Source organism: Ranitomeya imitator, chromosome 6 (assembly GCF_032444005.1).
Source record: "Ranitomeya imitator isolate aRanImi1 chromosome 6, aRanImi1.pri, whole genome shotgun sequence".
Classification (NCBI taxonomy): domain Eukaryota; kingdom Metazoa; phylum Chordata; class Amphibia; order Anura; family Dendrobatidae; genus Ranitomeya; species Ranitomeya imitator.
This window is the reverse complement of record NC_091287.1, coordinates 446,632,203-446,659,854: the sequence shown is the minus strand read 5'-3', so window position 1 is coordinate 446,659,854 and position 27,652 is coordinate 446,632,203. Positions and strand designations below refer to the sequence as shown.

Below are 27,652 nucleotides of genomic sequence, written 5' to 3'. Positions count from 1 at the left end.
GCCCCAATCTGTTTGCACTAGGGTGCCAATCTCCGCATTAGGCAGTATCCGCTCAAGCAAAGAGTAGCCACTAATATGTTTCTAGTTGGTATTATCAGAATTAAATTTTAAATATTTGTTTCATACAGTGGTCCTCATTCAATGGTTTTCTATTTCCGCACCACATAGGATATGGTGTTTTTTAATCAAGCTTATTAAAGTACTAGCTGAAGAGCCCGGCGTTGCCTGGGCATAGTAAATATCTGTGGTTAGTTAGAGCACCTCAATTCTCTTATTTTCCCATCACGCCTCTCATTTTCCCAATCACATCTTTCATTTTCCCCCTCACATCTCTCATTTTCTCCCTCACACCTCTCATTTTCTCCCTCACACCTCTCATTTTCTCCCTCACTCCTCTCATTCCCGCCTAACACTTATCATTTCGACCTCACATCTGTCATTTTCCGATCACTACACTATTTTCCCTCACTCCTCTCATTTTGCACTCACACCTTTTCATTTTCACCTCACACCTCTCATTTTCACCTCAGTATATACATGTTTGTCATCTCCCTTATATATAGTATACACCTGTATGTCATCTCCTGTATATAGTATATACCTATATGTCATCTCCCCTGTATATAGTATATACCTGCTGTGTGTCATTTCCCCTGTATATAGTATATACCTGTATGTCATCTCCTCCTATATATAGTATATACCTGTATGTCATCTCCTCCTATATATAGTATATACCTGTATGTCATCTCCTCCTATATATAGTATATACCTGTATGTCATCTCCTCCTGTATATAGTATATACCTGTGTGTCATCTCCCCTGTATATAGTATATATCTGTGTGTCATCTCCTCCTGTATATAGTATATACCTGTAGGTAATCTGCTCCTGTATATAGTATATACCTGTGTGTCATCTCCTCCTGTATATAGTATATACAGTTAGGGCCAGAAATATTTGGACAGTGACACAAGTTTTGTTATTTTAGCTGTTTACAAAAACATGTTCAGAAATACAATTATATATATAATATGGACTGAAAGTGCACACTCCCAGCTGCAATATGATAGTTTCCACATCCAAATCGGAGAAAGGGTTTAGGAATCATAGCTCTGTAATGCATAGCATCCTCTTTTTCAAGGGACCAAAAGTAATTGGACAATGGACTCTAAGGGCTGCAATTAACTCTGAAGGCGTCTCCCTCGTTAACCTGTAATCAATGAAGTAGTTAAAAGGTCAGGGGTGGATTCCAGGTGTGTGGTTTTGCATTTGGAAGCTGTTGCTGTGAGCAGACAACATGCAGTCAAAGGAACTCTCAATTGAGGTGAAGCAGAACATCCTGAGGCTGAAAAAAAAGAAAAAATCCATCAGAGAGATAGCAGACATGCTTGGAGTAGCAAAATCAACAGTTGGGTACATTCTGAGAAAAAAGGAATTGACTGGTGAGCTTGGGAACTCAAAAAGGCCTGGGCGTCCGCGGATGACAACAGTGGTGGATGATCGCCGCATACTTAATTTGGTGAAGAAGAACCCGTTCACAACATCAACTGAAGTCCAGAACAGTCTCAGTGAAGTAGGTGTATCTGTCTCTAAGTCAACAGTAAAGAGAAGACTCCATGACAGTAAATACAAAGGGTTCACATCTAGATGCAAACCATTCATCAATACCAAAAATAGACAGGCCAGAGTTAAATTTGCAGAAAAACACCTCAAGAAGCCAGCTCAGTTCTGGAAAAGTATTCTATGGACAGATGAGACAAAGATCAACCTGTACCAGAATGATGGGAAGAAAAAAGTTTGGAGAAGAAAGGGAACGGCACATGATCCAAGGCACACCACATCCTCTGTAAAACATGGTGGAGGCAACGTGATGGCATGGGCATGCATGGCTTTCAATGGCACTGGGTCACTTGTGTTTATTGATGACATAAGAGCAGACAAGAGTAGCCGGATGAATTCTGAAGTGTACCGGGATATACTTTCAGCCCAGATTCAGCCAAATGCTGCAAAGTTGATTGGACGGCGCTTCATAGTACAGATGGACAATGACCCCAAGCATACAGCCAAAGCTACCCAGGAGTTCATGAGTGCCAAAAAGTGGAACATTCTGCAATGGCCAAGTCAATCTCCAGATCTAAACCCAATTGAGCATGCATTTCACTTGCTCAAATCCAGACTTAAGATGGAAAGACCCACAAACAAGCAAGACCTGAAGGCTGCGGCTGTAAAGGCCTGGCAAAGCATTAAGAAGGAGGAAACCCAGCGTTTGGTGATGTCCATGGGTTCCAGACTTAAGGCAGTGATTGCCTCCAAAGGATTTGCAACAAAATATTGAAAATAAAAATATTTTGTTTGGGTTATGTTTATTTGTCCAATTACTTTTGAACTCCTAAAATGTGGAGTGTTTGTAAAGAAATGTGTACAATTCCTACATTTTCTATCAGATATTTTTGTTCAACCCTTCAAATTAAACGTTACAATCTGCACTTGAATTCTGTTGTAGAGGTTTCATTTCAAATCCAATGTGGTGGCATGCAGAGCCCAACTCGCGAAAATTGTGTCACTGTCCAAATATTTCTGGCCCTAACTGTACCTGTATGTCATCTCCTCCTGTATATAGTATGTACCTGTATGTCATCTCCTCCTCTATATAGTATATACCTGTGTGTCATCTCCCCTGTATATAGTATATACCTGTGTGATCTCCTGTATTAGACCTCGTTCACACGTTATTTGCTCAGTATTTTTACCTCAGTATTTGTAAGATAAATTGGCAGCCTGATAAATCCCCAGCCAACAGGAAGCCCTCCCCCTGGCAGTATATATTAGCTCCCACATACACATAATAGACAGGTCATGTGACTGACAGCTGCTGTATTTCCTATATGGTACATTTGTTGCTCTTGTAGTTTGCTTATTAATCAGATTTTTATTTTTGAAGGCGAATACCAGACTTGTGTGTGTTTTAGGGCGAGTTTCGTTTGTCAAGTTGTGTGTGTTGAGTTGTGTGTGGCGACATGCATGTAGCCACTTTTGTGAGATGAGTTTTGTGTGGCAACATGCGTGTAGCAACTTTTTGTGTGTTGAGTTGCATGTGACAGGTTAGTGTAGCAAGTTGTGTGCAGCAAGTTTTGCGCGTGGTGAGTTTTATGTCTGGTGCCTTTTAAGTATGTGCAAGTTTTGTGTGAGGCAACTTTTGCATGTGTTGCAAATTTTGTGCATGTGGCAATTTTTCCGCGTGTGCAAGTTTTGCGTGTGGCGAGTTTTCCATGAGGTGAGTTTTGCACTTGTGGCGAGTTTTGCGTGAGCCTAGTTTTTGCATTTGGCGAGTTTTGCGCGTGGTGAGTTTTGAGCGGCGACTTTTGTTTCGACTTTTATGTGGCGAGGTTGGTGTATGTGTGGTGAAATGTGTGCTGAGGGTAATATGTGTTCAAGCACGTGGTAGTGTGTGGCGCATTTTATGTGTGTTCATATCCCCATGTGTGGTGAGTATCTCATGTCGGGGCCCCACCTTAGCAACTGATCGGTATATACTCTTTGGCGCCATCGCTCTCATTCTTTAAGTCCCCCTTGTTCACATCTGGCAGCTGTCAATTTGCCTCCAACACTTTTCCTTTCACTTTTCCCCATTATGTAGATAGGGGCAAAATTGTTTGGTGAATTGGAAAGCACGGAGTTAAAATTTCACCTCACAACATAGCCTATGACGCTCTCAGGGTCCAGACGTGTGACTGTGCAAAATTTTGTTTCTGTAGCCGCGTCGCCTCCAACACTTTTCCTTTCACTTTTTTCCCCATTATGTAGATAGGGGCAAAATTGTTTGGTGAATTGGAAAGCACGGGGTTAAAATTTCACCTCACAATATAGCCTATGACGCTCTCAGGGTCCAGACGTGTGACTGTGCAAAATTTTGTGGCTGTAGCTGCGACGGTGCAGATGCCAATCCCGGACATACACACACACACACACACATTCAGCTTTATATAGTAGATATTTTAAAGGGTATATGATCACTCTTTGGTTTCTTTACAATTTGGATAGTTCTTTCTTAACCCCATTTGCTAGTTATCATCTGAAAGATATCAGTATTCAGACTCCAGCTGCTGGCATGCATTTCTGTTCTGCTTAGGACATCTGCTTGAACGTTGTTAAAGCCTCTTATGTGGTCATGTTGGAATAAACTCTGACGTGGGTCCCATGAAGAGGTTGCTGTCTTAACCCCTTCATGACCCAGCCTATTTTGACCTTAAAGACCTTGCCGTTTTTTGCAATTCTGACCAGTGTCCCTTCATGAGGTAATAACTCAGGAACGCTTCAATGGATCCTAGCGGTTCTGAGATTGTTTTTTCGTGACATATTGGGCTTCATGTTAGTGGTAAATTTAGGTCAATAAATTCTGTGTTTATTTGTGATAAAAACGGAAATTTGGCGAAAATTTTGAAAATTTCGCAATTTTCACATTTTGAATTTTTATTCTGTTAAACCAGAGAGTTATGTGACACAAAATAGTTAATAAATAACATTTCCCACACGTCTACTTTACATCAGCACAATTTTGGAAACAAAATTTTTTTTTGCTAGGAAGTTATAAGGGTTAAAATTTGACCAGCGATTTCTCATTTTTACAACGAAATTTACAAAACCATTTTTTTTAGGGACCACCTCACATTTGAAGTCAGTTTGAGGGGTCTATATGGCTGAAAATACCCAAAAGTGACACCATTCTAAAAACTGCACCCCTCAAGGTGCACAAAACCACATTCAAGAAGTTTATTAACCCTTCAGGTGCTTCACAGCAGCAGAAGCAACATGGAAGGAAAAAATTAACATTTAACTTTTTAGTCACAAAAATGATTTTTCAGCAACAATTTTTTTATTTTCCCACTGGTAAAAGGAGAAACTGAACCACGTAAGTTGTTGTCCAATTTGTCCTGAGTACGCTGATACCTCATATGTGGGGGTAAACCACTGTTTGGGCGCACGGCAGGGCTTGGAAGGGAAGGAGCGCCATTTGACTTTTTGAATGAAAAATTGGCTGCACTCTTTAGCGGACACCATGTCACATTTGGAGAGCCCCCGTGTGCCTAAAAATTGGAGCTCCCCCACAAGTGACCCCATTTTGGAAACTAGACGCCCCAAGGAACTTATCTAGATGCATAGTGAGCCCTTTAAACCCCCAGGTGCTTCACAAATTGATCCGTAAAAATGAAAAAGTACTTTTTTTCACAAAAAAATTCTTTTAGCCTCAATTTTTTCATTTTCACATGGACAACAGGATAAAATGGATCCTAAAATTTGTTTGGCAATTTCTCCTGAGTACACCGATACTTCACATGTGGGGGTAAACCACTGTTTGGGCACATGGTAAGGCTCGGAAGGGAAGGAGCGCCATTTGACTTTTTGAATGAAAAATTATCTCCATCGTTAGCGGACACCATGTCGCGTTTGGAGAGACCCTGTGTGCTTAAACATTGGAGCTCCCCCACAAGTGACCCCATTTTGGAAACTGGACCCCCCAAGGAACTTATCTAGATGCCTAGTGAGCACTTTAAACCCTCAGGTGCTTCACAAATTGATCCGTAAAAATGAAAAAGTACTTTTTTTTCACAAAAAATTTATTTTCGCCTCAATTTTTTCATTTTCACATGGGCAATAGGATAAAATGGATCCTAAAATTTGTTGAGCAATTTCTCCCGAGTACGCCGATACCTCATATGTGGGGGTAAACCACTGTTTGGGCGCACGGCAGGGCTCAGAAGGGAAGGCACGCCATTTGGCTTTTTAAATGGAAAATTATCTCCAATCATTAGCGGACACCATGTCGCGTTTGGAGAGCCCCTGTGTGCCTAAACATTGGAGATCCCCCACAAATTACCCCATTTTGGAAACTAGACCCCCAAAGGAACTAATCTAGATGTGTAGTGAGCACTTTGAACCCTCAAGTGCTTCACAGAAGTTTATAACGCAGAGCCATGAAAATAAAAAAAAAAATTATTTTCTCAAAAATGAATTTTAGCCCGCAATTTTTTATTTTCCCAAGGGTAACAGGAGAAATTTGACCCCAAAAGTTGTTGTCCAGTTTCTCCTGAGTACGCTGATACCCCATATGTGGGGGTAAACCACTGTTTAGGCACATGCTGGGGCTCGGAAGTGAAGTAGTGACGTTTTGAAATGCAGACTTTGATGGAATGCTCTGTGGGCGTCACGTTGCGTTTGCAGAGCCCCTGATGTGGCTAAACAGTAGAAACCCCCCACAAGTGACCCCATTTTGGAAACTAGACCCCGAAAGGAACTTATCTAGATGTGAGGTGAGCACTTTGAACCCCCAAGTGCTTCACAGAAGTTCATAACACAGAGCAGTGAAAATAATAAATACGTTTTCTTTCCTCAAAAATAATTTTTTAGCCCAGAATTTTTTATTTTCCCAAGGGTTACAGGAGAAATTGGACCACAAAAGTTGTTGTCCAGTTTCTCCTGAGTACGCTGATACCCCATGTGTGGGGGTAAACCACTGTTTGGGCACACGTGGGGGCTCAGAAGGGAAGTAGTGACTTTTGAAATGCAGACTTTGATGGAATGGTCTGCGGGCGTCACATTGCGTTTGCAGAGCCCCTGGTGTGCCTAAACAGTAGAAACCCCCCACAAGTGACCCCATTTTGGAAACTAGACCCCCAAAGGAACTTATCTAGATGTGTGGTGAGCACTTTCAACCCCCAAGTGCTTTACAGAAGTTTATAACGCAGAGCCGTGAAAATAATAAATACATTTTCTTTCCTCAAAAATAATTTTTTAGCCCAGAATTTTTTATTTTCCCAAGGGTTACAGGAGAAATTGGACCACAAAAGTTGTTGTCCAGTTTCTCCTGAGTACGCTGATGCCCCATATGTAGGGGTAAACCACTGTTTGGGCACACGTGGGGGCTCAGAAGGGAAGTAGTGACTTTTGAAATGCAGACTTTGATGGAATGGTCTGCGGGCGTCACGTTGCGTTTGCAGAGCCCCTGGTGTGCCTAAACAGTAGAAACCCCCCACAAGTGACCCCATTTTGGAAACTAGACCCCCCAAGGAACTTATCTAGATATGTGGTGAGCACTTTGAACCCCCAAGTGCTTCACAGACGTTTACAACGCAGAGCCGTGAAAATAAAAAATCATTTTTCTTTCCTCAAAAATGATGTTTTAGCAAGCAATTTTTTATTTTCTCAAGGGTAACAGGAGAAATTGGACCCCAGTAATTGTTGCGCAGTTTGTCCTGAGTATGCTGGTACCCCATATGTGGGGGTAAACCACTGTTTGGGCACACGTCGGGGTTCGGAAGTGAGGGAGCACCATTTGAATTTTTGAATACAAGATTGGCTGGAATCAATGGTGGCGCCATGTTGCGTTTGGAGACCCCCTGAAGTGCCTAAACAGTGGAAACCCCTCAATTCTACCTCCAACACACCCCTAACCCTTATCCCAACTGTAGCCGTAACCCTAATCACAACCCTAACCCCAACACACCCCTAACCACAACCCTAACCCCAACACACCCCTAACCCTAACCACAACCCTAATTCCAACCCAACTCTAAGGCTATGTGCCAACGTTGCGGATTCGTATGAGATTTTTCAGCATCATTTTTTAAAAATCCGCGGGTAAAAGGCACTGCGTTTTACCTGTGGATTTACCGTGGATTTCCAGTGTTTTTTGTGCGGATTTCACCTGTGGATTCCTATTGAGGAACAGGTGTAAAACGCTGCGGAATCCGCACAAAGAATTGGCATGCTGCGGAAAATACAACGCAGCGTTCCCGCGCGGGATTTTCTGCACCATGGGCACAGCGGATTTGGTTTTCCATATGTTTACATAGTACTGTAAACCTGATGGAACACTGCTGCGGATCCGCAGCGGCCAATCTGCACCATGTGCACATAGCCTAATTCTAAAGGTATGTGCACATGCTGCGGAAAACGCTGCGGATCCGCAGCAGTTTCCCATGAGTTTACAGTTCAATGTGAACCTATGGGAACCAAAAATCGCTGTACACATGCTGCGGAAAAACTGCACGGAAACGCAGCGGTTTACATTCCGCAGCATGTCACTTCTTTCTGCGGATTCCGCAGCGGTTTTACAACTGCTCCAATAGAAAATCGCAGTTGTAAAACCGCAGTGAAATGCGCAGAAAAACCGCGGTAAATCCACGATAAATCGGCAGCGGTTTAGCACTGTGGATTTTTCAAATCCGCTGCGGAAAAATCCGCATAGGACCAGAATACGTGTGCACATACCGAAACCCTAACCCTACCCCTAACCCTAGCCCTACCCCTAACCCTACCCCTAACCCTAGTTCTTACCCCAACCTTAGTGAAAAAAAAAAAATTATTTTTTTTATTGTCCCTATCTATGGGGGTGACAAAGGGGGGGGGTCATTTACTATTTTTTTTATTTTGATCACTGAGATAGGTTATATCTCAGTGATCAAAATTCACTCTGGAACGAATCTGCCGGCGCCCAGGAAGATGGCGGCGCCCAGGAAAGAAGACGGACGGACCTCGGGCGGCCAGGTAAGTATAAGGGGGGGGAGATCAGGGCACGGGGGGGGGGCGTCGGAGCACGGGGGGTGGATCGGAGCATGGGGGGGGGTGGATCGGAACACGGGAGGGAGGATTGGAGCACGGGGAAGGATTGGAGCACGGGGTGAGGGATCGCTGTGCGGGGGGGGTGGATCGGAGCACGGGGGGGTCGCTGTGTGCGGGGGGGGGATCGGAGTGCGGGGGGGTTTGATTGGAGCGCGGGGAAGCGGACAGGAGGACGGGGGAGCGCAGCACAGGACGGAGGGGAGGGGAGCGGACCACAGATCGGGGGGCTGGGGGGGCGATCGGAGGGGTGGGGTGGGTGCACATAAGTGTTTCCAGCCATGGCCGATGATATTGCAGCATCGGCCATGGCTGGATTGTAATATTTCACCAGTGTTTTAGGTGAAATATTACAAATCGCTCTGATTGGCAGTTTCACTTTCAACAGCCAATCAGAGCGATCGTAGCCACGAGGGGGTGAAGCCACCCCCCCTGGGCTAAACTACCACTCCCCCTGTCCCTGCAGATCAGGTGAAATGGGAGTTAACCCTTTCACCCGGCCTGCAGGGACGCAATCTTTCCATGACGCATATGCTGCGTCATGGGTCGGAATGGCACCGACTTTCATGACGCAGCGTATGCGTCAAAGGTCGGGAAGGGGTTAAGGGCTTCCTCTACTGATTTAACTCTCTGAAGTTTGAGGATTGACTGGCAATCTTTTGCGGCCAGATTCCCTGAAAGGTGACCTGGGAAACTAACAGATCCCAAATCTCTTTTGCTGGCATCAGTCAATGCCAATGTTAGGGGATGCTGAATCTGAGATGTTCCTTTTGCCATATTTCCCACAGAGAGCCTCCAGTTTAGGGACACTTACCTGGTAGACCAGGTGGATTCTTCTGTTGAGGAAATCCGGAGATCTGTGCCAGCATGAAAGAATGAAATTTTGATGAATCCGTTTATGGGCCTGAGGCTAAGATAATGCTTGGATACAAGAGGTCGTGGACCCTAAGATTGACATTGAGGAACCAGAGGATGGTATCTCTGAAATTTTCAAAATATAGATTCCGGATCTTATCTATACCTGCTTGTTTTTTGGTAAGAAAGAGATCTGTTCTTGGGAGTAAGAATTCCCAGGAAGACCTTTACGGTGGAAGGATTGAATTCTGATTTCTGCACATTCTCTAGCCAAGCTAGAAATGCCAGTACTTGGGAGTTGTCTGTAGATGTTATTTGAGTCATGAAACACAGCCATAATTTAAAAAATTGTCTAAATAGGGAATTATACACATGTCCTGCTTTCTTATGAATGCTAACATCTCCGCCTGAATATTCTGGGAGCTGAAGAAATCTCAAAACAAAGGACAATGAATTGGGAGTGAAGAACTTTCTGTGCTTGAGTGACCACAAATTTCATATGCAAATTGCCTCTTCTGAGAAAAAGAGGATGTAAACTCTATAGCGCCACCTGTTGGAAGTAGCGATCCTACAAGTCACAATCAACCCTTTAAACGAGTCGTGCAATATGACTTAGGATAAAAGCCAAATCAATATCTCAATTTGCAGACACGGTGTTTCGGGCTGTTGGCCCTCGTCAGTGCGAAGCATGAGAACTAATTTGGCTAGGTGAGAATTTCATGAATTTCTAATAAGCTGGAAGTATGGGAACATGGCAATACGTGTCCTATGGATCGACGGTCGCCATGACAGTCTTTTCCTATTATTGGGACCTTAGATCTTGTATTCCATTTTGAACTTTCTGTAAGTAATATGGTGATCCAGTCATTTAAAATTAATGATAATTCTGTAGGCCCCGCTTGTTTTTTTTAAAATCGGGAACAAATGAGATTAGTGGCCCTGGCCCGTTCCATCTTCTAGAACTGAAGAGATCATTCCTGACTCTTAAGTCCTGGAGCCCCGATTTCAGGATTTCTTGTAATCTTGTGGATGACAGATTTTATTTATAGCCTCAGCGGGGAATAGTGCGAGAACTCAATGTTTATCCCCCACTCTGACGGAATCATTGGATCTGAAGAGATTTTTTTTGCCACTGTGAGAGAAAACAAGAAATTTTGCCTCTCGTCTGGGGTCATTGCCTTTCTTGCTGCTGGTTCTGAAAAACATTTCTTTCTCAATTAGGATAAACTCCAGCTTCCCGATTTCCCATTCCCTCTGTACTGCAGGGTTTGGGCTTGTGAAGGATGAAAGGATCTTAAGATTGTTGACTCGGGTAGTGATTTTTTTCCTATCAGATGCCTTTTCTAGATCATCCAGAGCCAGACCAAATGCATATTCTCCTCTAAAAAGAATAGAACAAAGTTTGGATTCGGATACAATATTAGAGATGGGCGAACCCGAACAGTAAAGTTTGACGTCCATATCGAACATCGACTGTTCTGGCACAGACACCAAGCACGGACTTCACCAGGAAGTCTGTGTTACTGTTCGGGTTCGGCTGCCCGAACACTGGGTGTTTGTCGTGCTGTCATGTGCATGACAGCGCAGCAAACACCGCTTCTGATCGACAGTGAAATCATCCCCGCCGGTCAGAGAGCCACGGTTCCCACGCTGTCAAAAGATAGTGAGCGCTCAGCTGTGATCAGAGGTATAAAGTTTATCTCCAGTAGCTGGTGTCAGCTGATGGGACTACTGCTCCCATCATCCGACACTTGCTGCTGCTAATAACAGCAAGAGCACGAGTGGCGGATGGAAGTATTCATCAGCCGCTGCTGCGCTGTAAATGAACAAATAAAAAAAAACACAACCCAGAATGGGTTTCCCTGTATTTTTGTTAACCAGCCAGGTGAAACTCACAGCTGGGGGCTGAAACCCTCAGCTGTCAGCTTCAGCAAGGCTAGTTATCAAGAATAGAGGGGACCCCATGCCGTATTTTTTAATTTAAATAGTTTAACAAAACGGCATGGGGATCCCCCTCATTTTTGTCAACCAGCTTTGCTATGACAGCTGGGGGCTGGTATTCTCAGACTGGTAAGGGGCCATGGATATTGCCCCCCCCCAGCCTGAAAAATAGCCCGCAGCTGCCCAGAAAAGGTACATTTATTAGATGCGCCAATTCTGGTGATTTGCCCGGCTCTTCCCACTTGCCCTGTAGCAGTGGCAAGTGGGGTGATAGCCGATGTCACCTTTGTATGGTTCAGTCACATCAAGCCCCAAGGTTAGTAATGGAGAGGCATCAATAAGATGCCCCATTACAAACCCCATAGACACACTGTATGAAAACACAGACACCAAGAATAAAGTCCTTTATTTGAAGAAACGACACAGACTCCTTTAATAATCTCAATTAAACCATACTTATGACCACGCCTAAATCTTCCGAAGCCCTCATTGTCCTGTAATAAACCAAAAATAAACAACAGTATCCCTCACCTGTCAGTCGTTCTGTCCCACGCCGTAATCCATGTCTGGGGGAAAAACAATTTTCAACCTGGATGGTGCCAAAATGCGACCGTCCAGGCTGAGAACCACTGGTGAATGAACTGCTGCGAGCGCAGCCTCAGTGTCTGGAAGTGACCTCATCGACGTTACCTACGGTCACTGAGGCTCTGTTCCCGGTCGGGCTGAACTGCCGTGACCTTGGTGACATCCCCGCTAGCACCGTGAGAGTTCTTCGGCTGGTAAGGGGGCCATAGATATTGACCCCCCCACAGCCTAAAAATAGCAGCCCGCAGCCTTCCAGAAAAGACACATCTATTAAATGCGCCAATTCTGGCGCTTTGCCCGGCACTTCCCACTTTCCCTATAGCAGTGGCAAGTGGGGTGATAGTTGGAGGAGGTTGATGTCACCTTTGTATTGTCCGGTGACATCAACCCCCCCCCAACTGGGCATCTGCGGGCTAGTTGTCAAAAATGGGGGACCCCTCTATTCTGGATAACTAGCCTTGCTGAATCTGACAGCTGAGGGATGCAGCCCCCAGCTGTGAGTTTTGCCTGGGTGGTTAACAAAAATACAGGGGAACCCACGTCACTTCTTTATTTATTTACAGCGCGGTAGCGGCTAATGAATACTTCCATCCGCCACTCTCGCTGACCCCTCAACCAACATTAGTGACCAGAGGTAAACTTTATACCTCCAATCACAGCTGAGCACTCCCGCAATCTTTTGGACAGCGTGGGAACCGTGGCTCTCTGACCGGCGCTGATAGTTTCACCGCCGATCAGAATCGATGTTTGGATGTTTGGGCCCCCCATTCAAGTGAATGAGGTTCAGGTCCAGATACTCCTCTGGTACCCAAACCAGAACTTTTTGTAACTGTTCGGCCAAACCCATCAGACCTGAACATCCAGGTGTCCGCCCATCTCTACAATATCTCTGTACCACATTTTCAACCTGAGTGCTTTCCTTAAGGTGTTTGATAAAACTGAAGATCTTGCTGCTAACCTAACCAATTTTGCTGTAGCATCCGCTAGGAAACCCATAACTTTCTGTAGTAGAGGTCAGCAAGTCTTCTCTAAGAGTACCACCAATGAGATGATCTTCAAGCTGATGTAACCAACAAAACATGGATCTCGCTACACAGGTGTAAACAAGATTAGCCTTTAATGAAGTTGACAAAGTCTCCCAAGACATCAATAATCTATCCATTTTTTTAGTTCATTGGGTCTTTTAGCTGAGTGGTCTTCAAACTATAAGGTTGCTTTCCTCACCACTTTAGCTACTTGAATATCAACTTTAGGAATTTCAGACCAACATTTGGTTATGTCCTACTCTAGAGAAAATCTATCCTTCAGCTCTCCCGGAATGCTTAGCCACTTCTTTGCGAAGTCCCATTCGTCCAGAATTAAACTTTGTGTGTTATCATAGGTTGTCTTTTTTTTCCTTCTTCCACTTCCATAGTATTCCTTACAGATACCAAAACCTCCTCTGTATTATCTCCGTAATATTTTTTATCTCCCCAGTTCGAAATTGCAACTCGGGATTAACTCTCCTCCATCCGACCATTCGTCAGACGGATATGTCCACGGCAAAAAAGAAAAATATATATGCGGCACTCACCCAGTAGAAGCTGTATAAACGTGATCTTTATTGGAAAAGAAATGTGCATACATCCATTAGGACATCAGGTGTACAGGAGGGTGCGGTGATGGAGTCTGGACGACAGCCGTTTCGCACTGAATGTGCTTCAACGGGTCCACATACTTGATTACCATACGTCATATCCTTTTAAAGGTTTTTTGACATGCGTATTATCACACTACTACCGTGCAAATATAAAAAATAAAACTGAAAACATAACTATAACAGTGCATGTGCTAAACAATAGTAACCAATTTACAGACTGTAACAGTATATTATTATGAACCATTAAAATAGCACTAATATTCACTATAGGAACACCGACATGTCAAGCTTGTCATTTAAGCCAATCGGTCCCTGTGCGTTAGTATTTAAGATCCATCTGGCTTCTTTTTGTAACAGTAATCTATTCTGATCGCCTCCTAACGTTGGATATTTAACAATTTCTAAGCCAGCGAAATTTAATAAATTTGGATTTGCGTTATGAACCTCTCTCATGTGAATTAGCCTCAGGCAGCCTTTGCCCGTTGAAATTGAATTATAATGTTCTTTAAACCTTACTATTAGCGGTCTTATCGTCTTTCTAATATAAAAATATTGGCACGGGCAGAAAAGGACATACACGACAAATTTACTTTTACAGAAAATAAAATCTTTGATTTTATGAGTAATTGAACCTATTTGAATAGGGTTATGGATGATATGAAGGTGGCAAAAACGGCAATTACCGCATCTGTGATTCCCTATAGGTGCGTTATTAGTTAACCAAGAACTACTTGGTGCTAAAACTCTATTGTGAACTAACACATCTGACAAATTATGAGCGCGCCTGTAAGCACACACATGCCAATTTTTACGAATGGAAGTGTGTATAATATTATCCATGTTACTGTGTTTAAAACAAAAACTGAATCTGTCTATACATTTTTTTGGCTGGCAGTTCTTTAATCTGTCTATTTCTTCTCAAGAAGTCATTTTGTTAGCATTTATTAATGCGATTTTGGGCTTCTCTTAGAATATTTTGCAGATAGCCTCTTTTTATAAAGCGTGTCTTCAATTCGCTAATATAATAATCTTTATTTTTATATAGCGCTAACATATTCCGCAGCGCTTTACAGTTTTGCACACATTATCATCACTGTCCCCGATGGGGCTCACAATCTAGAATCCCTATCGGTATGTCTTTGGAATGTGGGAGGAAACCGGAGTGCCCGGAGGAAACCCACGCAAATACGGAGAGAACATACAAACTCTTTGCAGATGTTGTCCTGGGTGGGATTAGAACCCAGGACCCCAGTGCTGCAAGGCTGGAGTGCTAACCACTGCGCTGCCCATCTGCTAATCTGTTCATTAAATATTATATTATTATTATTTATCTTTCGTAGTCTGACCATTTGGCTAAAAGGTAACCCTCTTTTTGTATGATTCGGATGATTACTACCAAAATGTAGCAAATTATTAGTAGCTGTTTCTTTTCTAAAAACCTTAGTTATTATTTCACCTTCAACAATTTCAATTTTTACATCCAAATATTCAAGATTATTAACTCCAAAGCAGGATGTGAACATCATATTCTCTGTGTTTGACACATTCAGATATTCTACAAAGGCATTAAATTCATCTTCATTACCATCCCAAATCATCATAATATCATCCACGAATCTCGTGAAAAAAACGAATATGCTTCAAAAAAGGGTTATCAATGTTATTAATATCTGTATCTTCAAAGACTGCCAAAAACAGATTTGCATAAGTGCAAGAAGTGGGCGTACCCATGGCAGTTCCAATTAATTGATTATACCACTTGTCCATAAATTTAAAGGAATTATGAGAAAGAATAAAGTCCAGGCTTTCAATGATGAAGGAAATTATATCAGCATCCAAATCTCTTAGAATTTTTTTGATTGCTTGTATGCCTTTTTCTTTTGGGATTCGGGTATATAGGTTTACTACATCAATCGATGTTAAAGAAAATGTGGGTTGCCAATCTACCTCCTTAAGAGCTAGTATTAAATCTCCTGAGTCCTTAATATATGAAGGAATAGAAAATAATAAAGGTTTTAGTAATCAGTCAATATACTGGGATAGTGGTTCTCTAACTGAATTTATACTGGAGATTATAGGTCGTCCCGGAGGTTCCTTCATACATTTATGGACCTTAGGTATACTGTACCAACATGGGAACTGCAGATATTCTGGAAACAAACTTTCAGCACGTCTTTTTGGTAACACCCCTTTCTCAACATATTGTCTAAGCAATGTTCTCAATTTTGTCTTATAATTTTGGGTAGGGTTATTAGATAACTGACAGTATGTGGTTTTGTCATTTAATTGAGTAAGAGCCTTTTTTACATAAGTCACGATCTAATATCACAATATTGCCACCTTTGTCCGCTCTCCTGATAACGATGTCGTCCCATTCTGTAAATCCCTCAATGCAAGGGATTCATTGTTATTTAAATTTTTATCAGGAGTTTGGTATATGATAGCCTCTACATCCTTTATTACCAAATCTTGGAAGAGATCGACGTTACCAGGAGAAACGGGGGGCATAAAACGTGAGTGAATACCGCCTTTAAAAGGTTTTATCTGAGAACTAGGTGTCTTATCTGTACTAGACAGATGTACAATAGAAGGATCATTTAGACTTAATAACAATATCGATTGTTCTGTATCATCGCTGTCTTGAACTAACTGTGTCATAAACCCCAAAGGACCTATTTTAGTATGTGACATAGGTTACTATTGTTTAGCACATGCACTGTTATAGTTATGTTTTCAGTTTTATTTTTTATATTTGCACGGTAGTAGTGTGATAATACGCATGTCAAAAAACCTTTAAAAGGATATGACGTATGGTAATCAAGTATGTGGACCCGTTGAAGCACATTCAGTGCGAAATGGCCGTCGTCCAGACTCCATCACCGCACCCTCCTGTACACCTGATGTCCTAATGGATGTATGCACATTTCTTTTCCAATAAAGAGCACGTTTATACAGCTTCTACTGGGTGAGTGCCGCATATATATTTTTCTTTTTTGCCGTGGACTATTGAGCTTTTTGCTTATTATGCAGAGCACCATATACCCTAAGCTTACGTGACACCTAGTTGCCATATGTTGCTAAGTCCAAGATCTGTGTAAAACCACACACTCTAGTGCCATCCACTGCCTGTCTTTTTATTTGTGAGACGGATATGTCCACCTCAGAGTCTCAACTATCCCTCTGGGTTGTACTTCCTCTTTTTTGCTTTCGACGGTGCCAGAGAGATTCCATGAGAGAAGGTTGCTTTTATAATCTTCTCTTTACACCCCTGGCATAATGGCTTTTTTTTTTTGCAGATGGAAGCTTTTCACTACAGGTGGTGCATTTGCGATATGTAGTTTTCTCCCTCGGTTTTGGCACAGGATCCTTGTCCCCCTAAAACAAAAGAGGGGAGATGCCCCAAGTTGGGATCCAGATTGCAAAAGAGTTGAAATGTACTCATACCAGTAATACTCACTCTGCTTGGTTTCTTACTGGGCTCTGCAGATGTTAGGGAAACCACACCCTCCATTGAAGTGTTTCCAGTCCTACCTTAGGCTGGTTTCGCACATCAGTGGCTCTGGTACGTGAGGTGACAATTTCCTCACGTACCAGAGACACTGACTTACGTAGACACATTGAAATCAATGTGTCTCTGCACATGTCAGCGTGTTTTCACGGACCGTGTGTCCGTGTGCAAAACACGGAGACATGTCAGTGTTCGTGGGAGCGCACGGATTACACGGACCCATTAAAATCAATGGGTCCGTGTAAAACACGTACCGCACACTGACGTTGTCCGTGTGCAGTCCGTGTGCCGTGCAGGAGACCGCGCTACAGTAAGCACTGTCCCCCCCACATGGTGCTGAAGCCGCGATTCATATCTTCTCTGCAGCAGCGTTTGCTGTAGAGAAGATATGAAAAATCCTTTTTTTTTTGTTTCTCGTGTTTAAAATAAAGATCCCAAACGCTGCTGCAGAGAAGATATGAATCGCGGCTTCAGCACCAGATGCAGGGGACAGCGCTTATCTCTAGCGCTGTCTCCTGCACGGTGCGTGTGGTACCCAGTCGGTACACGTGTGCCACACTGATGGGCCACAGAAACGCACACGGATAATTCCGGTACTGATTTTTCCGGTACCGGAATTATCTGGACGTGTGGGTGTCTTCCATCAGGTCTTCATATAATGCAGTGACCGTGACCAAGTGTGACATCATCCAATGGGGTGAGACTCCTCCTGTTTCCAGGAATCCCCAGTGTAAGGGACCTGGCATAGATTATGCAGCTCCAGCGCTCCGATTTCGAATCTCCCACTCTGACACGCCATGCGTTCCACACTGGAAGACAACTGGAAGTGACGTCACGCCCTTAGGACCCAGGCAGCTTCCGACACTTTCTGCATGTGCTTCACAAGCTGACATGGAGGGAAAGAGGAGGATCAAGGCTGGGGAGCTTTAGGAGGACCCCAGCCTACCACCAATGAGCAGTGCCCAGGAGCGCAGGAGAATGGTGCGATCCTGCTCCAGAGGGTTGCTGGCGGAGCATGAGGAGAAAAATGGAGCAATCGACCTCTGCAGCCCGGCTTACTAAAGGTAAAGAAACTGAGTAACTGCTTGCAGGCCATAGCACCTAACAAGAAGCCTCTTCATGACCCTAGTAACAGGAAAAGTACTGAGGCTAGAGCAGGGGTGTCAAACTGCATTCCTCGAGGGCTGCAAACAGGTCGTGTTTTCATGATTTTCTTGTACTGCACAGGTGATAATTTAATCACCTACACATAATGATTGCAGCACCTTGTGCAATGCTAAGGAAATCTTGAACACACGCATGGTTTGCAGCCCTTGAGGAATGCAGTTTGACACCCCTGGGCTAGAGGGTGGTGAGGTGTTATCCTCTGTTTCCTGTCCCTATTAGGATGGTGAGGCAACTTCCTGTGGTACTGTCTTGAAGGGGATTAGAGAATAACCTGTTACATTTCATGCTGCATTCATACATTGCATTCTTTGTGCAGAGTCTGCACTACCATTCACAACAAATATTCTTTTACACATTTAAAAATGAATAATCTTTATTTTATCTTTATTTTTATATAGCGCTAACATATTCCGCAGCGCTTTACAGTTTGCACACATTATCATTGCTGTCCCTGTTGGGGCTCACAATCTAAATTCTATATCTGTATGGCTTTGGAATGTGGGAGGAAACCGGAGAACCCGGAGGAAACGCACGCAACCACGGAGAGAACATACAAACTCTTGGCAGATGTTGTCCTTAGGCTACGTTCACATTAGCGTTATGCATGTTTGCGTCGGGTGACGCAGCGGCGACGCATGCGTCATGCGCCCCTATATTTAACATGGGGGACGCATGCGTCTTTTTGTGCTGCGTTGTGCGACGCATGCGTTTTTTTTTGCCGCAAGCGTCGGGCCAAGAAAACGCAACAAGTTGCATTTTTCTTGTGTCCAAATTTCGGCAAAAAACGACGCATGTGTCGCAAAACGCAGCGTTTTTGCGTGCGTTTTGTTGCGTTTTTGTTTGCGTTGTGCGTTGCGTCGCCGATGCAGCGGCGCACAACGCAAATGTGGACGTAGCCTTAGTGGGGTTTGAACCCAGGACTCCAGCGCTGCAAGGCTGCTGTGCTAACTACTGCGCCACCGTGCTGCCCACTGTGAAAAATATTCAACCAGCAGTGACTTCCTAAATGGATAACACAGTAATATTTATTTATGCAATGAATAAAACCTGCATTGCCTAAATATAACTGGCTGATCTGGATGGGTGAGTAGGCATATTGCAGCAGTAAGTCTACTGGGGAAAATAGGGGGGGGGGGAGGAGGGGACTAAGCGTCTCCGCTACAGAAATTCACATGCTGCGGCTCGGAAACCCACATCTAGGTGAGTTTACGCAGCGTTACAAAAAAGCACAGTGGGCACGGGATTTCTATAAATCCCATCCACTGTGCTTGTAATATACAACGCAGCATTTTGTAAGCAGCGAAAATACGCTGCGTCCAAAATGCTATTTCTGATCGTGGGCATGCAGCCGAACAGTTCCTTTACAGATCTAACCCCAAATCCCATGCAACTGTAGAAAAGCTGTAATTTACTATTAAATGACAGAATATTTTAGAATATTCTCATATATAAGACTTATGTGAAATAAACCGAGAGAATAGGTAGACGAGACATCATTTTATTGTATTGGCATACATAGTTGACCGGCACATGCAATGAATGCGTGAACACGTCTTTAGTGTTATTATCAATATTTCAGTTCAAATGATAAAATCAATACAAAACACAAAGTACAATAAAATATTTAACAGCTCATCCCTTAAAATATACATGAGGGTTTCCAGTTATATTTTGCTCTAATGGTAAAATCAGTCCCACTATTCTAGTTTTAAGCATTTAAAACTGTAAGAACTACGAAAGGAAATGATAGATTGTAAGTGCTTCAAGGCATAAAGTTGAGTAATGTGATATGACGCAGAAACTAACCCTTTTTATCAGCTTAGAAAAAAAAAAAAAGCAGAGATCATGGGGCAATTATTTTTTATTTCCCAAACAGAAAAATTATAATCCGTTGCTCCCCGGTCTGTGAAATAATGGAGCGCATGGATGGATTGAACTGAACATTGAGGTACCATTATGTGGGTTGTCCAGTTCCCGTAGTTGTAAATAAAGTCAATTAAAAGAAAAAACGCACCATAGCATCATACATTACTGCATTTGTGCCTTATTCATCTATTTCTGTCTTTCTGGAGGTCTAATTTATTCATTTATATTGCTTTGTCTGGCTTTTTTTTTCATGTACGTCATTTGGAGCAAAAAAGGTTAAAAGACAAAAGACCATTTTTTACTTTGGGCAAAACTCAAAACACATGAGCCATTTTGCAGAATTTGAAACATCAACAAATACTACAAGCCAAAAAAAAAGAAAGCAACTTAAAAAACATCCTCAAACGATGACTAAGACGGACCCATTGTGCTTGGGCTTTCTTTTCTATTCTTTGCATTACTCCAGATCAGAGCTCAGGGACTGTAGCATCAAGCACAGCACTGTTACATACAATAAATCTATGATCTGGGCTTTGATCGAAAGCCAATGATGTCACAGATCAGTCTTGGGAAATAACCTCTTAGGCTGCCGTCACACTAGCAGTATTTGGTCAGTATTTTCCATCAGTATTTGTAAGCCAAAACCAGGAGTGGAGCAAATAGAGGAGAAGTATAATAGAAATACGTCACCACTTCTGTATTTATCACCCACTCCTGGTTTTGGCTTACAAATACTGATGTAAAAGACTGACCAAATACTGCTAGTGTGACGGCAGCCTCATATTGCCATGTATGGCTCTTCATTCACGCAACCCATTGTCATCAAAAGACGCACTATACGGCCTCAATCTATAGCGACACATTCAGAAGTCCTTCATTGTAACAAACACTTCCATGAACAATCCTTCAAGCCTTTATACCCTGTGGTTTACTATCATTTTATATGTAGTATTAGCATTTACAGCACTATATCTTTATATATACACACAAACACTAAGAGCGTTGTTGGAAATTACATAGACGAGTCGTCCCCCTCACATTGTTTTTCCAACAAGCCATACCTTTAAGGGTCTTATGACTTATTTTGTAACATTTAAAACATGAGACCTATGAAGAAGTCTAGGCAGACGTAGAACATGCTGCATTTTGAACAAAAGCTGGAAATAAAAAACTGTAATTGTAGACTTTAAAAGTAACATCTTACTGATAAAATGCTGTGTGTGAATCCACCAGAAACCCCGCCAAAGTACAAGTGTCAGCGAAGACATCCTACAGAAAACATTGTGCCACGTAGCAAGACGGTAAGAGAAAGGCACAGCCATAGGTTCGCTCTGTGGAATCTTCCAACAAGCACCAGGCACCATATACAACATTACAATGGTTCTGCCCGGCCGGACTATAAAATTAATCTTTAAAACATAGAACTGATCAAATCCTCACTCGCATCTCTGTTAGGATGCATTTAGTTGTCCGTGCAAATTGGTCCAAGACCGGAGAGCGATGCACGGAGTGGCCGCGGCCCTCCAGACCCGAGCGGTACCACTTCATGGAGATACGATCATGCCGCCATCCTCGAGTTGTGAGCGCCACAGCCAGTCCGTGCATTGCGGTCCGATCTCAGACCGATATCAAGAGATGTTTGATAAAAGCAGAGTGTGAAATCTGCTACCAGTACCGTTACGGAAGACGATTATTGTGAACGGTTCTGGTTCTCACAGATGTAAAAGGGAATTATGGTTCATGTAACAACTACCCCAGATATATTTATTTTTTTCTACACAAGCATGTCTAACCTCTAGAGACATCCACAACATGCCGGCCGCTGCTTCTTCCTTACCTGGGGTAAGAAGCAAGGACTGCTTGCGATTTGCTTGTGTAGATGAACTATAAGTCCATGTTCTCTAGATGAGAATTAGGAGTATTTTGTGCGTTTCTGATGCTACAGTTTTTTGGCTTTTTATAGCCTTTTTTTTTTCCGCTGCAGTTCTTGCCTTCTTTTCTAGTATGTTATGTTTTCAATAAGCCCTGCTTGTTTTGGAATATTCATGTTACTTAGCTTTGCTAAATCTTTACTGACAAAGTCATGTGGGGACTACAATAAAAAAAATATTTTATCATCTTATTCAAGTCTATTGGAAGAATCTACAATTAAAAAAATCATATTTACTGCAGGAGAGATTCACATGCTGCAGACTGGAATAACGTAGGTAAGGTCAGTTTCCACAGTGTAAATAGAAAAAGCACATTGGGCAGGAGATTTCTTCAAATCCCATCTACTTTGCTGGAATTGTAATACACTGCAGCTTGTGTGCATAAAGATCTGCACTAGTGATGAGCGAGTGTACTCGTTGCTCGGGTTTTCACCAGCACATTCAGGTGACCTCTGAGTATTTTTTAGTGCTCAGAGATTTAGTTTTCATCGCGACAGCTGAGCGATTTACAACTACTAGCCAGGCTGAGTACATGTGGGGGTTGCCTGGTTGCTAGGGAACCCCCACATGTACTCAGCCTGGCTAGTAGCTGTAAATCACTCAGCTGCCACGATGAAAACTAAATCTCTGAGCAGTCAAATACTCGGAGATCACCCGAGCGTGCTGGTGAAAACCCGAGCAACGAGTATACTCGCTCATCACTAATCTGCACCACATACTCAGCCATACTGGGTATGTGTGCAGTTTTTTTTTTTTTTTTAAGGGGAAAAAAAAAGATGTTTTCTAGTGGAGAGCACTTCAGGAACAGCTCCCTTCTTGAGGAGTTTTTTAGTTTCCCCGATATGTCTTTTTCATGATAAAACTGCTGCCTTTATAACACAACTTTGGGAAATCATGTAAAAAAAAAAAAAAAAAAAAAGTGAACACATCTCGTGAACCTTAAAGGCCTGTAGAATAATACTGTGGTCTAGCATAGAACATGTAACATACAGATCATACTCCTGAAACACCGCATTTAATCCGGGTGCAGGCACTGTGTGTGTTACCACTCTAGGCAGCATGGAAAATGGGGCACAAGGTCGGTGTTTGGGCATTTCAGACACTTTCTGTTTATCGGTACATACTATACTTCAAAAACCTAAAGAGGAGAAAGTTACATCCATAATCTCCTGAGGATGTGGATAATCAGATTGTTCCCAAGTCCAGTGTTTCTGTACCAACCCGGAGGGGAAAACCTAAATAAAAAGCAGGCTGGCGAGATATATGAAAATGACACCTCACATGTCGCATGTTTTCTATGTCTTATCTGAAGTCGCCATGAATTTCCAAAATGAAAGCAGGGTACAGAACACTTAGGCGGTGTGCACACGTAGCAGATTTTTCACGTTTTTTTCGCTATAAAACCGCTAAAATAACGCTCACATTAAGCATCCTATTTAATAGAATGCAATCCGCATTTTTTGTGCACATGCTGCGTTGTTGTCCTGAGCGGAATCACATTCCAGAAAAAAACGCAGCATGTTCATTAAATTTGCGGAATCGCAGGGATTCCGCACACATAGAAATGCATTGATCTGATTACTTCCCGCATGGTGGGCATAGCCCCATGTGGGAAGTAAGCGGATCATGTGCGGTTGGTACCCAGGGTGGAGGAGAGGAGACTCTCCTCCACGGACTGGGCACCATATAGTTGTTAAAAAATTTTTTTTAAAAATCGTGATATACTCACCTTTTGATGGCCCCCGGAGTCTTCCCGCCTCTCAGCAATGCACGCGGCCGCTTCCGTTCCCATGGATGCATTGTGTGAAGGACCTGCAATGACGTCGCGGTGGCAGCATCAATAGTAAAAAGTTGGTCACACTTGTCAAACACTATGTTTGGCAAGTGTGACCAACCTGTCAATCAGTTTTCCAAGCAATGCTACAGATCGCTTGGAAAATACTAGCATTCTGCAAGCTAATTACGCTTGCAAAACACTCGTTTTTAGCAGGAATGTGCATGCCAATTCTGAATGTGATATACCCGCGGCAGGAGTTGCAGAATTGCCGCGAAAGGGGAAAGAAGGCTCTATGCTGTGTCAAAGGGGAAGATGTCCTCTAAAGAGCCTTACAGTTCAGAACTTTCCATTGTGTCCTATGATGGATCACAAGGGCAGATCCCTCCATTATCAAACATAAAGTGCTTTTAGTAAATGCATGAGACGTCTGTCTATGCAGCAGTCCACACAGCCCATAATGCCTGCAGCAGTGTACAGTATAACGTCACAAACTATAGTACCAAAAACTTTATAAATATATATCACTAGCATTTATCATCATTATCATTACTTAATCACTATGTTCTACAATTATGTAAGGCAAGACTTAGTGTAACACCAGATCGGCAGCAGGTCACAGGTTTCCTCGCGGGAATGACACGGGGCAGGTCCATTGTAAATACTGACAGCCCTGGTTACAAGCAGCCATTTGTAGAGCAGAAGAGCCGCCAAGCTGCTTTGTCACGAGGTTGAAGATTCGACAAGGCTCTTCATTTTCCCTGTTGATTTGAGCATGTGAGGTCCAAACTAAAGAGCAGGAAAAAAAATAAGATAAATGGCAAGAAATCCAAACATTTGCGGACAATGATAATTGTGGTGCAGTTGTCACAAAACGGTGTGTATGCACCAAACTGATCATGTGTTAACGCTTTCTTTTCCGACAATGCAAAATGCCTTCACCACAGAGGGGTGTGACTTAATGAAAGTGGGGCATGGCATAACATGCAACACTAAAGGTACCTTCACACATAACGATATTGTTAACGATATCGTTGCTATTTGTGACGTAGCAACGATATCGTTAATGAAATCGTTATGTGTGACAGCGACCAACGATCAGGCCCCTGCTGGGAGATCGTTGGTCGCTGAATAAAGTCCAGAACTTTATTTCGTCGCTGGACTCCCTGGAGACATCGCTGGATCGGCGTGTGTGACACCGATCCAGCGATGTCTTCACTGGTAACCAGGGTAAACATCGGGTAACTAAGCGCAGGGCCGCGCTTAGTAACCCGATGTTTACCCTGGTTACCATGCTAAAAGTAAAAAAAAAACAAACAGTACATACTTACCTACAGCTGTCTGTCCCCGGCGCTGTGCTCTGCACTCCTCCTGTACTGGCTGTGAGCCGGAAAGCAGAGCGGTGACGTCACCGCTCTGCTTTCCGGCTCCCAGACAGTACAGGAGGAGAGCAGAGAAGCAGAGCGCAGCGCTGGAGGACAGACGGCTGTAGGTAAGTATGTACTGTTTGTTTTTTTTTACTTTTAGCATGGTAACCAGGGTAAACATCGGGTTTCTAAGCGCGGCCCTGCGCTTAGTTACCCGATGTTTACCCTGGTTACCGGCATCGTTGGTCGCTGGAGAGCGGTCTGTGTGACAGCTCTCCAGCGACCAAACGGCGACGCTGCAGCGATCCGGATCGTTGTCGGTATCGCTGCAGCGTCGCTAAATGTGAAGGGGCCTTTAGCCGAAAACACAACAAGATTATGGCGCATAGTTCTGGCATGAAGTAAGCCAACAGTGTAAACGTAGACTAGACAGTCTAAAAATGCACCAGATTTATCAAACTGCAGGAACCATTGTGGTTTTCTGGTGCATTGTAAGACACTCTAGTTTATCTGTGCACAGTCTAAAAATCAAAATGTTTCTAACCTGTGCAGCCATTAGTGGTGAGTAGGCCTGACTGGCCAAACTGAAGGCTGCAGCCGATCAGCAGCTGCTGATTGTAACGGGCGTCACGTGACTGCCCAGCCAGAGGCTGATGGAGTAGCGAGTGTAGTAGCGGTGTCAGTCTGGTAGGAGAGTATAGGATGTTTTTTTACTTGTTACCCCACCCTGGGCCCATTGATGACAACTTACACATTAGGGGAATTCCTTTAGCATAAAGCACATTAATGATCAAACATGAAGCTGATGGTTATATGCTCCTCACATACCAGTGGTGTTTCGGTAACTTTAACCTTTTTGTGTTCCACTTCAGGCAAACTTTTCTTGTCTGATTCTCCATGACTGTCACTTCTGTATCTGTAAGCAAACTTCTTTTTTAAAGCTTCAGCAATTAGAGTGGCAGGATCAGTCAGGTCACTGGGTTTTGGATCTTCACTCCTGTAAGAAAATAAAATGCTTTAGATTTCTAGTGGAGGCTACGAACGTGGCTGTTAGAAAGTAAAAGCAATCAAACAAAGCTACAATCATAAATGGATGTCAGCCTCACTCCTACCATGGCAAGTTCAGCTAGTAATGAGGGGAAAAGGTCAACAGTTCGGGATCCTCTTTATTAGGCAAAGCTGCTTGTAGATCGAATCCGAAGATCAAATGCAACCATTGAAAATAAATCCCTATAATACAGCGACTAAAGGGCTTTATTGCCATAGGATGAATATAGGTAAAGATAATACAATCAGGCTTACACAGCCTCTGTTTCTCCACTACTGCCTCTTTTTCTGTTGTTGACCATCTACAGTGGTGACTTCATGCCTACTGTGCATGTGACCGCTGCAGCCAAGCACTGGGCTCAGTGGTCTTGTGCCGACTACAACGATGTAACCGCTGAGCCCAGTGATGGACTGCAGCATTCACATGTGCTGTAGTTTGTGATGTCATTGCTGCCTCTCACCAAAGATCAGGAGCAGTGACAGAGAGGAATCACTGGAGCAGTGGTGGGTTACAGATTTTATTTTTACCTTGATATCAAATTATCCCTTCCGAGAGGAAGAGGACATCAATTCTATCGCCACCTATTAGAAGCAGCTATCCTAAAAGTCAATATCGACCCTTCTACAAGCCCTGCAATGCTTTCAATAGATGACGCTAGAGTCATCTATTGATGTCCTCTTCCTCTCTGAAGAGACAATTTGCATATTTACTCTCCCAGAGGAAGATGCATGGCTTTTAAGTCTCCTCGCTCTGTCATGACAGGCATCTCACTCTCCACAAGGAGAAACGTTACCCCATTTTTACCTAAAGAAAGCCTATGGGGTTTTAAAAAAAAAACAGAATATCATTGTGCCAAACCCTTTTGACCTGAAAGGGAGACAAAACAATTAGTTTAGTATGTAAGGTGGCCATAAACCTTAGGTAGCCATTGGCAGCACGCTCCTTTGGCCAACAGCTATTCCACCCAGTTCTGCTAGTTTCTTTATTATCCACTTAATAAAAACAATAAATTATTAATGAAAGGGGGGTGGGATGGGGTACAGAGCAGAGTAAAGCCAGGCCAACACAGTCACAATAAGTACATGGTGTAAAATACCCCAAGAAGAAGAGACTGCAAAACGTGCGTCGGGGCTCCTCGCCTGAGCTCACAGAGTCCCATACAGGAATTTCATATGTTCATATTTTCAGCACTAATGTCATAGCTACCTATGCAACCATTCTATGGATGAGATTGCTATCTCTCCCTGTTGCACTTTGTTTTTCATGCACATTCATTGCTGCTTTAAGTCTCCTACCTCATTTACTCATGCCTTTTTGCTAGCTGTGAGCGCCTTTATCATGTACTTTAATCAT

General features: G+C 43.2%; 1 protein-coding gene across 1 annotated transcript in view; it reads right to left on the bottom strand.

Annotated features, from left to right (window-relative positions):
- Positions 1–22,870: 22,870 nt before the first annotated feature.
- Positions 22,871–27,652, bottom strand: part of MTFR1 (mitochondrial fission regulator 1) — a 64,381-nt gene continuing 59,599 nt past the window's right edge. Inside the window, exons 8-9 of the mRNA XM_069731416.1 lie at positions 26,080–26,248; positions 22,871–24,673 (exon numbers count right to left, since the gene is read on the bottom strand). Coding sequence (XP_069587517.1) covers positions 24,608–24,673; positions 26,080–26,248 — 235 coding nt within the window. The 3' untranslated portion in view covers positions 22,871–24,607. The remainder of the gene's footprint in view (positions 24,674–26,079; positions 26,249–27,652) is intronic.